The sequence below is a fragment of the Oncorhynchus masou genome, chromosome 13, assembly GCF_036934945.1.
Source record: "Oncorhynchus masou masou isolate Uvic2021 chromosome 13, UVic_Omas_1.1, whole genome shotgun sequence".
Taxonomy (NCBI): Eukaryota; Metazoa; Chordata; class Actinopteri; order Salmoniformes; family Salmonidae; genus Oncorhynchus; species Oncorhynchus masou.
In genome coordinates this window covers 34927923-34943471 of record NC_088224.1, presented here as the reverse complement: position 1 = coordinate 34943471, position 15549 = coordinate 34927923, and the positions used below count along the sequence as shown (strand labels likewise).

General features: G+C 42.2%; 1 protein-coding gene across 1 annotated transcript; it reads left to right on the top strand.

Moving 5' to 3' along the window:
* The first annotated feature begins 96 nt into the window (after positions 1 to 96).
* Positions 97 to 5153, top strand: LOC135552143 (peroxisomal membrane protein 11B-like). Its single transcript, XM_064983583.1, has 4 exons — positions 97 to 593; positions 1210 to 1325; positions 1425 to 1626; positions 1964 to 5153. The coding sequence occupies exons 1-4, from the start codon at positions 538 to 540 to the stop codon at positions 2382 to 2384; spliced, it is 795 nt and encodes a 264-aa protein (XP_064839655.1). The 5' UTR covers positions 97 to 537; the 3' UTR covers positions 2385 to 5153.
* Positions 5154 to 15549: the final 10396 nt, after the last annotated feature.

Genomic DNA, 15549 nt, shown 5'->3' with positions numbered 1-15549 from the left:
TGGTTGGTTGTCTGGCCTCTTATTGTGTGAGAGAGTCGCCCCCCTGTGGCAGTATAAGGTTTCGCAGTAAATATAATCCACAGCAATGACTTGCCTTGACTATTGTTTTTGAATAACTACAAGTGTTCATTTTCATGTTTGTTATCACATATTATTCAATAGCGTGCTCCACTGAAACGACTAATGCCATGTGCAATACAATCCATGTATTGTGGACGAACCTCCTACAAGTAACGTAGCTAATGATTAATGTGTAATAGGACTTTCGCTTTGTTGTCCCTCCACAGATTCCGTCCATGGGTAAAGGAGATGTGAAGTTGTTCGTGTTGTGAAGCTAACTCTCTAGCCAAATAAAATAAACAAATCCTGTTGGCGGACGTTTGGGGCACATGGTGACATATTGAACTGTGCAGATAGTATTGGGCAGCTCTTGCGAGAAGACGGTATATAACGTTGTAGATAGATTGCTAGCAGACACGGACACAGGCCTAATCAATCCACAGTTGCAAAGGAAAGCAAGTGTTGCCTGTCGCCAGCATGGACTTTTGGATTCGATTTAGTGCGCAGAGCCAAGCCAAGGAACGAGTTTTCAGGTGCAGTGGCTAAAATGTATTGCAGTTGAGATTTCTCAAGACAGCAACAACAAAAAAGTTACATTTATTAACTATCACTAGCAGTCAATACAAACTGAAATCCATGAGTATACAAAAATGTGTAGATATAAGAGGACGAAAAAGTACAAATCACTTTATAAAAAGTCCAGCGATGTTGGTGACCTTTTGTACCCGTTCAGTTCTCGACTTTTTGTAGGTTTTTGTCTGGTAGTTCCTGCCCGACACTGCCTACCTCCCGGTGTCATTGGGTATTGCGGGACAGCTGATTTTGGGTTCGAATTGAAGGGGTTCTGGATAGGGTTTCATGCAGTGTTTTGTCTCGGGCTCTCCCAAACCTGGATAAATTAAATGACAATCGCTATTTTCAGCCTTTCCCTATCAAGTGGCCATTGTCCCAACTGCATTTGGTATTATACTGATAGTTACTGTAGCTACATGAAAGTAAGTACCAATTGCCCTTGACATAAAAACTGGAGAAAGTAGACGAAGTTGTGCCCAAGTTATTAATCGCAAGATGTAAAAAATGTACTGAACTAAAGTAACATAGCTATAATCAGATTTTGACACATTTGATTCCTTTTCGGTGTTCACACAGGGCTGCACAGTACACCTGTACGTTGCTAGGTTACACTCTCCAGAAGGGTGGGGCAGGTGTCGAGCTCCTGAAGACAGTGAAACAACTGGAAGCTCATGTGAGCCTAACAAGGAAGTGTAAGTCACTGTCTGCAAGTCAATGCTACACCTCTGTGTCTCAGGCTTACTCTCTGTACATCAACTCTGGGTTTCACGTCAAATTCTCTCTCTCTCCAGTGATGCGTCTAGGGAACTCGGCAGAGGCTGTGGAGGCAGCGAAACGTGCTGTGCACCTCTCGGACAGCGTGTTGCGTCTCTGTCTGACCGTGGCCCACCTCAACAAGGCCATGTACTTCGCCTGTGACAACGTGCTGTGGGCCGGCAAGGCTGGCCTCCTGCCCCAACTGGACCAGGTCAAGTGGAGCCAGAGATCCTTCAGGTGACTGAAGGATTGGGAAATTTAAGCCTTAAATTTCACTACATTAAGGAATCAGTATATTTGAGGTGGACAAGGTCATCAGAAGTCCTGTAATGAACTTTACTACTATTGGCAGTTGTTAACTACATTCTCTCTCCCTAGAGCTATTTTCTATCGCTTTCGTTATCTAATTCTACCTCTTAACTCCCCCTCTTTGCTACTTTTTCTTTTGTTCAATGTCTCCTACATCCTCTCTTTTCCGGTCTCTCACTATCTTTACTTTCTCTCAGATTTGACATGAATCTCTCTCTACCTCACATGCTTAATCTCTCACATCTTTCTCTCTCGTTCTCTACAGGTACTACCTCTTTGCCCTCATCCTCAACCTAACCCGGGACGCCTACGAGATCCGTCTGCTTATGGAGCGTGAGGCCCACTCCACCCATGTGGGGTCAAGGGCTACCTGGACCTCTTCTCCTCCCTCTCCACACCCCTCTTCGCACACCCCCGAGAACGTCGACCTCTCCGACCCCTCTTCCCTTCCCGGAGCCATATTACCTGTATGCCTCCGCAGACAGTGCCACCTGCTGGTGACAGTGCTGCGCAGCAACCCACCGCTGCTGCTGGACCTGCTGAAGAACGCGTGCGACGTGTTCATCCCCCTGGACCGGCTGGGCATCTACCCCACCGGCCAGGGCTTCGTGGGGGCCTGTGGCCTGGCCTCTTCGGTCCTCTCCATCCTCACCATCGTCCACCCCTGGCTCAAGCTCAAACCTTGAAGAAGCCAGAATATTTGGTTGAACGTTCGAGCTCGAGTCGAACATTCTTCAAGCCTTGAAGGAGACATTTTGGCCAAACTTTTTAGGTCCCCTAGAAGTGCTGTTGTGTCGAGGAATGCAGCATGACACAAGAGCAGGGGTCCTGTACACTGCTTGCTTGGAAAGTTTTGCGTTTTTTTTATTTGGAATGCCAGCTTTTTGGGCAGATCACGCTCGGACGAAGGTTGGTGGACTGAAACAGTGGCATTTCGAATCAAAGAGAGAAAATTTGCAAATGAGTGCTGTAATCGAAATCTGTCTTATGTATTTCAGCTGGTGCTCAGACATGTTCAAACACAAAGTTCCCCAAAAGCCATTTGGTTGAGTTGTTGAAAAGGACCTTCCCCATGCGAGTGTATAGAACCGGCGCATGGAAAATTGTTGAGTCAGACCGGTAGACGTTTAAACACCTTAAAGCACCGTACATCACAACTGATGGACTTTGAAGTGATACCTAGCACAAAAAATACCAGATCGTCATTCAATTCTGTGTGTCTGAACACAAGCTGCGGGGAGCACATTTTTATCACCTTAAATCAACGTTTTAAATGGATCCTGATCTCCAGTTAGGAGACAATTCCATGTCCATATAGTGTTTCTGTCCTGTTAGCGTTAAATGATGTAATTGGAAAAGATTATCTGTACAGTATTGGTTTTGGAAATGCGCCAATGTCATCCCCGTGGAACGCTGTACAGCTCGATAAACCATCACACATTAAAGCCCTTGTCAATGAAAAGGTGCAGTGAAGTATTTGATCATACTGTGTGTGAATATGTAATAATAATGACTTTTGAAGTGAAGGATCCTTTTTATAAACGGTAAAAGGGGACATTTATGGGCTGCCAGTCAGCTGTATTTTTGTGCTGATAGTGGTAATACTGTATGTCCACGTACATTACCAACATTTATGCATGCGTGACGTGAATTAGTATGTTTACAGAGCCAGAAAAATTAAAGCAAATGACTCGGTCAACTCGGGCATCTAATGATTCTGTCTGTCAAACTCGTTGAATTCACCCGACAGCTATATTAACACAATATTATTTAGTCTACTTGGAAGTAAATTTGTTTGTCTTCTTAAAAAATCCATTTGTATAACTCAATTACATCAATAGTATATATTAAGGCCAAGCCATTTGAAGCTATTCAACCAGATGCGAATGGAACTATAATAGATATGTAAGTGTACTCAGCTGTTGGCATAAACCAGTATAACTTTCAAACAGCTCTTTTTTTTCAACCTTTGACATTCTCCTTTTATATACAGTGCCTTAAGAAAGTATTCATACCCCGTGTCTCACCCATCTCCACACAATACAGGTCGCAATTGTAAATGAGAACTTGTTCTCAACTTGCCTACCTGGTTAAATAAAGGTTAAATAAAAAAATATAAAAAAATACCCCATAATGACAAAGTGAAAACATGTTTTTCCAATTTTTTTTTGCTAAATTATTGAAATATCTAATTTACATTGGTATTCACACCCCTGAGTCAATACTTTGTAGAAGCACCTTTGGCAGCGATTACAACTGTGAGTCTTTCTGGGTAAATCTCTAAGAGCTTTCCACACCTGGCTTATGAAACATTTGTTCATTGTTTTTTTCTAACTCCTTCAAGCTCTGTCAAATTGGTTTTTTTCATTTCTAGACAAACATTTTCAGACCTTGGCATAGATTTTCAAGTAGATTTAAGTCAAAACTGTAACTCGGTCACTCAGGAACATTCACTCTCTTCTTGGTAAAGCAACTCCAGTGTAGATTTGTCTTGTGTTTTAGGTTACTGTTGTGCTGGTGGAAGGCAGACTGAACCAGGTTTCCTTCCTCTCCGGCAACTGCGCTAGGAAGGACGACTGTATCTTTGTAGTGACTGGTTGTGTTGATATACCATCTAAAGGGTAATTAATAACTTCACCATTCTTAAAGGGATATTCAATGTCAGCTTTTTTTTTTACACCCATCAACCAAAGGTGCCATTCTTTGCAAGGCATTGAAAAACTTCCCTGGTCTTTGTGTTTGAATCTGTGTTTGTAAATCATTGCTCGATTGAGGGACCTTACAGATAATTGTATGTGTGGGGTACAGAGATATAGTCATTCAAAATTCATGTTAAACACTAATATTCCACACAAAGTGAGTCCATGCAACTTATGTGCACATTTTTACTCCTGAACTTTAGGCTTGCCATAAAAAAGGGGTTGAATACTTATTAACTCAAGACATTTCAGCTTTTTCTTTTTTATGAATTTGTAGTGACAGAAAAAAATGTCAATTTAATCAATTGACAAAATCTCAATTTTGCAACACAACAAAATGTGGATGGGGTGTGTCCAGGGGTGTGTGAACTTTCTGTTACAGGGCAACCAGAGAATTGTGCACTTAGTCAGTGTGCCGTTTGGTCTCGTCGTACTCATTCTCCTTGACACACTAATTGTGGACATGATTTCTCGTTTAATCTCATTTTACACTACTTTGAGAGCCCTGAATTACACTGTAGAGGCGTGACTGTCGATGATTCATGCTCAAATGGCAGACTGTATAATGATGTATGGTTTTGTAAATAACATTTGAACAGTTTTGATGAGAATTGGAGCGGGTTGTTACAACAATTTTCCTCAGTGAGTGAGGATGTTTGAAATCGTGTCTTTATATTAATGTACCACAAGTGCTGAGGCTTGGCCGCTGTGTGGAGAAAATGTTTTCCCAAAATAAATGCCTTTTATTTTAAACTCTGTCGGCTCTATTGTGTAATTGTTGAGGGTTATTCTAATGCCGTTGACTGCTGTGACTCAAGCATTTTTACATTTCAGGCTTTAGAAATTGAACAGACGCTATTATCCAGAGCCATTTATAATCAGTGAGGACTTTACTGTGCCCTGAGGGACACCAGTAGTGAGACCATCCTTCATTTGACTGATCTTTGATTAGAAAACATCGTGGATGTTAACCAAGGATTCACAGATCACCTGTCCAGATCATTTCAAATCAATGCAGTCTGAAGATTAAGAAAAAGAGATGATGAAAGCACGCCATTTTAATATTAACCTACCCCTGATGGTGGAGGTGTGTGGGAAGGCCATTCTTTGTGTGTAAATGAGAGGCCCTGATCTAATACAGTAGTCTGAACATTTAATCCTTGTAGCCTTGAACGGAACATGTTGTGACTGGTCCCTCAGCACCACAGTGATATACAGTGCTTTCAGAAAGTAGTCACACTCCTTGACTTTATCCACATTTTGTTGTGTTCCAGCCTGAATTTGAAATGGATTAAATTGAGATTTTGTGTCACTGGCCTACACACAATACCCCACCATGTCAAAGTGGAATTGTTTTTAGGAATTTTTACAATAATATAAAAAGTCAATATGTTTTCAAACCCTTTTCTATGGCAAGCCTAAATACATTCAGGAGTAAACATGTGCTTAACAAGTCGCATAAGTTGCATGGACTGCAAATAACAGTGTTTAACATGAATTTGTAATGACTACCTCATCTCTGTACCCCAGACGTGCAATTATCTGTAAAGTCCCCAAGTCGAGCAGGGAATTTTAAACACAGATTCAATCACAAAGACCAATGCCTCACAAAGAAGGGCACCTATTGGTAGATGGGTAAAAAAAACAGACATTGAATAGCCCTTTGAGCATTATTTATTAATTAGTTATTAAATACACTTTGGGTGGTGTAGCAATAAACCCAGTTATTACAAATTGCAGGCGTCCTTCCTAATTCAGATGCTGGAGAGGAAGGAAACCGCTCAGGGATTTAAGCATGAGGCCAATGGTGACTTTAAAACAGTTACAGAGCTTAATGGCTGTGATAGGAGATGGATCAACAACATTGTAGTTACTCCACTATACAGGACTAACCTACATGACAGAGTGACAGAAGCCTGTACAGAATAAAAATATTCTAAAACATGCATCCTATTTTCAATAAGGCACTAAAGTAAAACTGCAACAAATGTGGCTCAAAAATGAACTTTATGTCCTGAATACAAAGTGTTATGTTCGGGGCAAACACAATACATCACTGAATACCACTCTTCATATTTTCAAGCTTGGTGGTGGCTGCACCATGTTATGGGTATGCTTGTCATCGGCAAGGACTAGGGAGGTTTAAAAAAAAAATAGGCCTGCAGCACTGTATAGTTGAGATTCATGTGTTGGTGGCACACATGCTACATAAATATAGCCTGTGCTCCAGTCTTTTGTTGACAAGTGAGATTTTTAATAGACCCACAACTCTGCTAAGAAGCTTCGAGCTTCTGCTATTTGCCCAAACTAACCAGGGAAATAGTATGATAACGAGCAGAGAATGATTTTTTTTTTACACTCAACTGATGCTGAATATACATGTACACTACCGTTCAAAAGTTTGGGGTCACTTAGAAATGTCCTGGTTTTCCATGAAAACATACATGAAATTAGTTACAAAATGAATAGAAAATATAGTCAAGATGTTGACAAGGTTATAAATAATGATTTTTAATTGAAATAATTGTGTCCTTCAAACTTAGCTTTTGTCAAAGAATCCTCCATTTGCAGAAATTACAGCCTTGCAGACCTTTGGCATTCTAGTTGTCAATTTGTTGAGGTAATCTGAAGAGATTTCACCCCATGCTTCCTGAAGCACCTCCCACAAGTTGGATTGGCTTGGTGGGCACTTCTTACATACCATACGGTCAAGCTGCTCCCACAACAGCTCAATAGGGTTGAGATCCGGTGACTGTGCTGGCCACTCCATTATAAACAGAATACCAGCTGACTGCATCTTCCTGAAGTAGTTCTATTGGGTCATTGTCCTGTTGTAGGAAGAAATTGGCTCCAATTAAGTGCCGTCCACAGGGTATGGCATGGCGTTGTAAAATGGAGTGATAGCCTTCCTTCTTCAAGATCCCTTTTACCCTGTACAAATCTCCCACTTTATCACCACCAAAGCACCCCCAGATCATCACATTGCCTCCACCATGCTTGACAGACGACGTGAAGCACTCCTCCAGCGTCTTTTAAATTTTTCTACATCTCACAAATGTTCTTCTTTGTGATCCGAACACCGCAAACTTAGATTTGTCTGTCTATAACACTTTTTTCCAATCTTCTTCTGTCCAGTGTCTGTGTTCTTTTGCCCATCTTAATATTTTATTTTTATTGGCCAGTCTGAGATTTGTTTCCTTAGCAACTCTGCCTAGAAGCCCAGCATCCTGGAGTCACCTCCTCACTGTTGATGTTGAGACTGGTGTTTTGCGGGTACTATTTAATGAAGCTGCCAGTTGAGGATTTGTGAGGTGTCTGTTTCTCAAACTAGACACTCTGTTTTTGTCCTCTTTCTATTCTGGTTAGAGACAGTTTGCGCTGTTCTGTGAAGGGAGTAGTACACAGCGTTGTACGAGATCTTCAGTTTCTTGGCAATTTCTTGCATGGAATAGCCTTCATTTCTCAGAACAAGAATAGACTGACGAGTTTCAGAAGATAGTTCTGTTTCTGCCCATTTTGAGCCTGTACTCAAACCCACAAATGCTGATGCTCCAGATACTCAGCTAGTCTAAAGAAGGCCAGTTGTATTGCTTCTTTAATCAGGACAACAGTTTTCATCTGTGCTAACATAATTGCAAAGGGGTTTTCTAAAGATCAATTTGCCTTTTAAAATGATTAACTTGGATTAGCTAACACAACATGCCATTGGAATACAGGAGTGATGGTTGCTGATAATGGGCCTCTGTACACCTTTGTAGATATTCCATTAAAAATCATCTGTTTCCAGCTACAATAGTTATTTACAACATTAACAATGTCTACACTGTATTTCTGATCAATTTGATGTTATTTAATGGACAAAAAATGTGCTTTTCTTTAAAAAACAAGGGACCCCAAACTTTTGAACTGTAGTGTATACTCTGAAAACATTTGTCTACTTCATGCAGTCCCTCTTATCAACACAAGAGGACGCCCCTGTTCAGTTAATGCATGAAGAACAAATTATACAATTGGTTATTGTACACGGCTGCATATCTACTGTTATTTGACATTTATGAGAATCAGATAAGGAATGTCAAGAATGGCGTGACTTCCAACTCATCAGAATAGTATGCGGTCATAGTCAAATAGTGGTTCGGTCATAGACCGAGCAATGCTTGACGACGAGAAGTGTCGGATTTAATAACATATCAAAGCGAGCGTGCACGGCGCATGTGGACGTGTGTGCGTGAGTTCCGCCCAGGAATTCTCAGTCAATAGGTGAAAGGTAGCTGTCAATAGATAGTGATAAGCACTGCATTGAACTGTATTTAACCTCCTAACCCTAACCCGCCCAGCAGTCAGGAAGTCAAGGATGTCTGTAGATAACAGGTTAAAGCTCACAGACAGGAACTTAGCCGATAGTTATGTAAGTGTACCTGTGTGCCAGAAATAGGGTTGAAGATCTTTTTGTGAAATCACTGTCAGTATACTTTACTGTGTGTGTGTGCGTGCTTGCGTGCATGCGTGCATGTATACATTTGTGCGTGTTTTGTCAAGTGTGTATAGTTTGTATGAACTTTTGTGATGCTAGAACTGAATGTCTTGGCAACTTGAAGGAACCAAATAGCGGGCAATTCTTTATGTCTTTGGTCACATGTTAGCAGAGCATTGATGTACTGTATAAATTCCTGTTCGACGTGTTTGGATGAAGACCCTGGACAACACACTGCAACCATGAGAGTAGTTCATGTTTTTGTATGGGTACAATATGTGTTGTTCTGGGGGACCTTGAACAACATAAGGACAGTTGATGGCTGGCTAAATGGTTTTGTGTTTGCCTTTTTGTGTTTTTGTCCCTATGCCTGTGTCTGTGGTTCTGTGCATTGTGTGTGTGTGTGGGCGGGGGTGCTCATGTCTATGTGTGTATTTTTATGCATGTGCATGACAAGCATGTTTGTGTAGCTATCAACCAGCATCTGTTGAGTTTTGCATGTGATCATGCATGAGAGTGGGAAATTCTGTGAATTATAATTATAGTATAGCACAGGAGGTTGGTGGCATCTTAATTGGGGAGGATGTCTCGTAGTAGTGGCTGGAGCGGAATCAGTGGAATGGTATCAAATGGTTTCCATGTGTTTGATGCCATTCCATTCACTCTGTTCCAGCCATTAATACGAACCATCCTCCCCTCACCAGCCTCCACTGTAGTATAGGTGATATAGATGGAGATCCTTACTGTTTCTATGAAGTGCCCATTTACTCTCATGGTTGCATACAGTTTGATTGGCTATGTTTGAGTGTTTGCGCTTGTATGAATAAGGAGCTGCTGCTGTGTGTGTGTGTGTGTGTGTGTGTGCGCGCGTGTGTGTGTGTGTGTGTGTGTGTGTGTGTGTGTGTGTGTGTGTGTGTGTGTGTGTGTGTGTCATTCCCCCTTCTGCTCTTACTTGTTTATATCAGTCTGAATCAGCAGCTGTTGATTGCTCCTACGCTCATTCATATTTTTCACTCTCTTTCTCTCAGGTTCTTCTTCTCGCCTCCTCTCGCCGCCTCTCTACTCCTAGAGGGTGCGTATGTTACACTCACGTAGAGTGCATGACGACAGAACGGAGGGGGTACTATGCCATTAAGAACAGACTCAACAAGTATGCTGCCGGAAAACATTTTCTTTTGACCTTCTTTCCTCCCACGCTTCTCTCTCTCTCTCACTCTCTCTGTGTTTATTGTGTCCAAACACACATTTCACTTGTATATTTGTGTGTGTGTAAATGTACCAGTCAAAAATTTGTAAACACCTACTCATTCAAGGGTTTGTCTTTATTTTTACTATTTTCTACATTGTAGAATAATAGTGAAGACATCAAAACTATGAAATAACACATATGAAATCATGTAGTAACCTAAAAAGTGGTCAACAAATCCAAATATATTTTAGATTCTTCATAGCCACCCTTTGCCTTGATGACAGCTTTGCACGCTCGTGGCAATCTGTCAACCAGCTTCACCTGGAATACTTTTCTAATAGTCTTGAAGGAGTTCCCACATATGCTGAGCACTTGTTGGCTGCTTTTCCTTTACTCTGCGGTCCAACTCATCCCAAATCATCTCAATTGGTTTGAGGTCGGGTGATTGTGGAGGCCATGTCATCTGATGCAGCACTCCATCACTCTCCTTCTTGGTCAAATAGCCCTTACACAGCCTGGGGGTGTGTTGTGTCATTGTCCTGTTGAAAAACAAATGATAGTCCCACTAAGCGCAAACCAGATGGGATGGGGTATCGCTGCAGAATGCTGTGGTAGCCCAGCTGGTTAAGTGTGCCTTGAATTCTAAATAAATTACAGACAGTGTCACCAGCAAAGCACCCCCACACCATCACTCCTCCTCCTCCATGCTTCATGGTGGGAACCACACATGCTGAGATCATCCGTTCACCTACTCTGCATCTCACAAAGACACAGCGGTTGGAACCAAAAATGTCAAATTTGGACTCATCAGACCAAAGGACAGATTTCCACCGGTCTAATGTCCATTGCTCGTGTTTCTTGGCCCAAGCAAGTCTCTTCTTCTTATTGGTGTCCTTTAGTACTGTTTTTGTCAGGAATTTGACCATTAAGGCCTGATTCACGTAGTCTCTGAACAGTTGATGTTGAGATGTCTGTTACTTGAACTCTGTGAAGCATTTATTTGGGCTGCAATTTCTGAGGTGCAATTAACTCTAATGAACGTATCCCTGCAGCAGAAGTAACTAGGTCTTGATTTCCTGTGTCGGTCCTCATGAGAGCCAGTTTCATCATAGCGCTTGATGGTTTTTACGACTGCACTTACATTTTCCATATTGACTGATGTTCATGTCTTAAAGTAATGATGGACTGTCATTTCTCTTTGATTATTTGAACTATTCATGCCATAATATGGACTTGGTCTTTTACCAAATAGGGCGATCTTCTGTATACCAACCCTACCTTGTCACAACACAACTGTTTGGCTCAAATGCATTAAGAAGGAAAGAAATTCCCCTATTTAACTTTTAACAAGGCACACCTGTTAACTGAAATGCATTCCATGTGACTACCTCATGAAGCTGGTTGAGAGAATGCCAAGAGTGTGCAAAGCTGTCATCAAGGCAAAGGTGGCTACTTTGAAGAATATAAAATATAACATGTATTTTGATTTGTTTAACACTTTTTTGGTTACTACATGATTCCATATGTGTTTTTTCATAGTGTTGATGTCTTCACTAATATTCTACAATGTAGAAAATTGTACAAATAAAGAAAAACCCTTGAATGAGTAGGTTTGACTGGTACTGTATGCGTAAGCCCATATCCTCATGCCACCTGCCAGTGTCTTTGTTATGGATTTCAATTCAATTCCGTTCATTCAAAATGAGCAGGTTTGTTTTTCCTCTCATTCAAGCAGCATCCCTTCCCCACGGCTGTAAGTGTTTCAAGGCCTAATTGACTTATTTCTCAATGGGACGATTTTAGCTGAAATGAATTGAATCTCAACGACAATCAGACATGTGGCACGAGGACAACGACAGTTCACCAATTTTTTTTTAAATGGTTTCCATTCCTTAGAAGTGTCCCCAAGTCAAGCTGTGTTTATATTCCACAATAGGTTTCCCATGGATCCAATTAGCACCATGGCAGTCGTTTTCCTGTACCATATATAATGCAGTGCAATTCTTCTTCTCCTATCTTCAGACTCAAACCTCCCTCGTCGCTGTCCCTCTATTTAGCAGTTAGTGTAATTTAGACCTGTTTTATACAACCAAGCACTAGCAAAGGACGAATTAGTACAGTGCCTCTTTTGATTGAGGTCAGTACACTGTAAGCCGACATTCGTTTTCTTCTTACATTAGCACATTACTGTCCAGTTGCTGTGTTTAGATGTGTGCGGACAGAGTGGGAATCCTACCTGACTGAGGCTTGAACTCACAACCTTGTGCAGCGTAGTCAAGAAGCACTGTCCATACCACTGACCCGGAAAAGTAAAGGCGTTTTTTGGATCGGTGACAGTACTTCCAGGTTTCAGAAAGGAAGTCTTTCTTTCTTCCTATTCAAGGTTAGTGCCTTCCCACGGGGCACATATTGGTTGAATCAACGTTGTTTCTACGTCATCCGCATCTGCAGTGAAAGGTGGCAGAGCTACACCTTTCTACACGGTGTTGGTCAGACCATGAGACGTCCCGAAAATCGGTCTTCTCACGGAAACGTCTGTAGCGTCCGAATGGTTTGACCAACAAACTATTGGCCCCCTCTATGGTAAGATGAGACCCTCACGAACACCAGGGTGTTCTCCAATTTGCTCTACGACCCCCAGAAGCATCAAGGGACACGTCTGAAGTCGGTACCACCGATTTGCCAACTTCTGTCTGTAGCGTCTTAACAGTTTGGGCTACAAACTAATATGACTCTCACAGCCACGTATGTAGGACGGCAAAAAGATATCCCGGTACCAGTTTAAAAAATGTATGCAAATATACAGTATATGGAAGTAGTTTAGTGCCTAACAAAACGGGTTAAATGTGTGTCAAAAAATATACAGTATAAATATTTTTTTTGTAGATTATGACTACCTTGGACAAATGTATTTGATAAATGCAGATCTTCGTTACAGGAGAGGGAAGATCTGTGAGTACAGCGAATACCATTCATCAGGCACTGTTTCAATTTCAACCCTTTCACTAGCTATCTGATCTTCAAAACGTCACCGGCAGTCCCAGACGTGCGAGATGGTAACATGATGCATACTGTTGATGCACAACCCTCAGTGCACCATATAAATCACCATCCACGGTCTTGCATGTCTGACTGACGTCTTCCTAGAACTCTTATCTCACTGGGCAGATGTGAGTCACCTGTTCTGCAGGTGGCTGCACACTCAACGCCATTATGTTGTGGTTGGACTTCCTCCCAAGGGGACCCGCTTTCTTATCGCCGATCCTGAATGAAAGTGTTCCAACGCTGGGGTCCTGCTGCTTCTTATCTTCCCAGGCAAATATCGCCATCTAATCGCTGTGGCGACAGAGATCAACAGTGGAAAGAATGGGGTATTTTTGTCCCCGGCGCTCGGTTTGCGCGAACCATACCCCTACTTGTACCTGGTCGATGTACTTGCTCGGGGGTGGCACACAAAGAGAGAGGGGTGTGCGTGTATGAATTGTGTGTGTGTGTGTGTGTGTGTGTGTGTGTGTGTGTGTGTGTGTGTGTGTGTGTGTGTGTGTGTGTGTGTGTGTGTGTGTGTGTGTGTGTGTGTGTGTGTGTGTGTGTGTGTGTGTGCATGTGTGTGTGTGTGTGCATGTGTGTGTGTGTGTGTGTCTGGATTGTGTGTGTCTGTGTGTGTGTGCCATCTTCAAGCAAGGTTTACAAGTATAATGTCACATTATGTGGAGGTAGTTTCATTCCATCAGTTCATCTGCAATTATAATTTCCCTTTCTCTATCGATCTTCCTCACAGTGTATGCTCACTCTCCCATTGAATTGACAGCCGAAGATGACCTGCGGAGCTGTTAAAGGAAAACTACAGGCCAGGGACAATGTATCCATGGCGACACATTTTACAACATGCGACTGACTCAACCTGGCCCTGTATGGGAGCCTTCCAGGCAACACATTTTGTGGATTGGCACCTCCTCTTTAAGTGACAGGGAAGATGACTGGCTGAGAGTGAGAGTGAAATAACGGTTTGTGTAATTGTGCAAATGAGCCATTTGGGTTACATAACGCTCAAGACAGGCCAGGTTTGACCTGAAGCTGTCACCAAGCTGTCGCTGAGCCACCATGTCCTCCCATGGGACCATTCGCGTCACCGATAGGCCTGTAACCACAGCGACCAGATCTCTGGGGACAGGGCTGAGAGTGGAACGCCTTAATAACTACGTCAGTCGTCTCAGCGGCAGTCTTCCGATCGAGCCAAGCTGGCGTACATGCTCCACAGGATTCCCCAATGTTTGTGTCCCTTTCTTTTCATTGATACTATCATCCCTTGTTTTCACTGCCTTAATTCCCCTCAGAGTAAAATGAGTGTATTGAATGTGAGAAAACAAGCACTGCTGACAATGTGACTACATGATAGTTGCAAGATCAGGATGGTATGTACAATTATGGAGAAGTGGAAGGCATTCTGCATCTGAGAGGCCAGACCCGGAGGGGACTCTGAATGCCAGCCAAAACATCCTCTGCCTTCTGAGTATTTTCTATTTTCTAAATAAGAGTTCAAAATCAGGCAGCTATGCACCCCAGATCAGGCTGTCTCCTCAGAGTGGTGTGGAAATCCTGCCCCAGTTCGGGCTATATGTGAGGAAGAATTTAGTGATCCCAGGTAGCCAAGGTAGTCATAATGACAGATTAACACTTGAAGTCTAGGGGTTACCAATTGACTAAGTTCAGGCCTACAGTATATGTGGTTTCATGATGATTATATTGATATTTATTTTGGAGAGATCTCTTGCTTGTTATCCAAGCAGCTGAGCTCTATTTGTGTGTTACAGAGACAATTACAATGGTATTTTTGTATTTTTTATTTCTCCTTTATTGAACCAGGTAGGCTAGTTGAGAACAAGTTCTCATTTACAACTGCGACCTGGTCAAGATTAAGCAAAGCAGTGCGACACAAACAACAACACAGAGTTACACATGGAATAAACAAACATACAGTCAATGACACAATAGAAAAAGTCTATGTATAGTGTGTGTAAACGAGGTAAGATAAGGGAGGTAAGGCAAAAAATAGCCCATAGTGACGAAATAATTACAATTTAGCAATTAAACACTGGAGTGATAGATGTTCAGAAGAAGAATGTGCAAGTAGAGATACTGGGGTGCAAAGGAGCAAAAATAAATAAATAACAGCATGGAGATGAGGAGTTGGATGGGCTATTTACAGATAAGCTATGTACAGGTGCAGTAATCTGTGAGCTGCTCTGACAGCTGGTGCTTAAAGCTAGTGAGGGAGATATGAGTCTCCAGCTTCAGTGATTTTTGCAATTCATTCCAGTCATTTGCAGCAGAGAACTGGAAGGAAAGGTGGCCAAAGGAGGAATTGGCTTCGGGTGTGACCAGTGAAATATACCTGCTGGAGCGCGTGCTACAGGTGGATGCTGCTATGGTGGCCAGTGAGCTGAGATAAGGTGGGGCTTTACCTAGCAAAGATTTATAAATGACCTGGA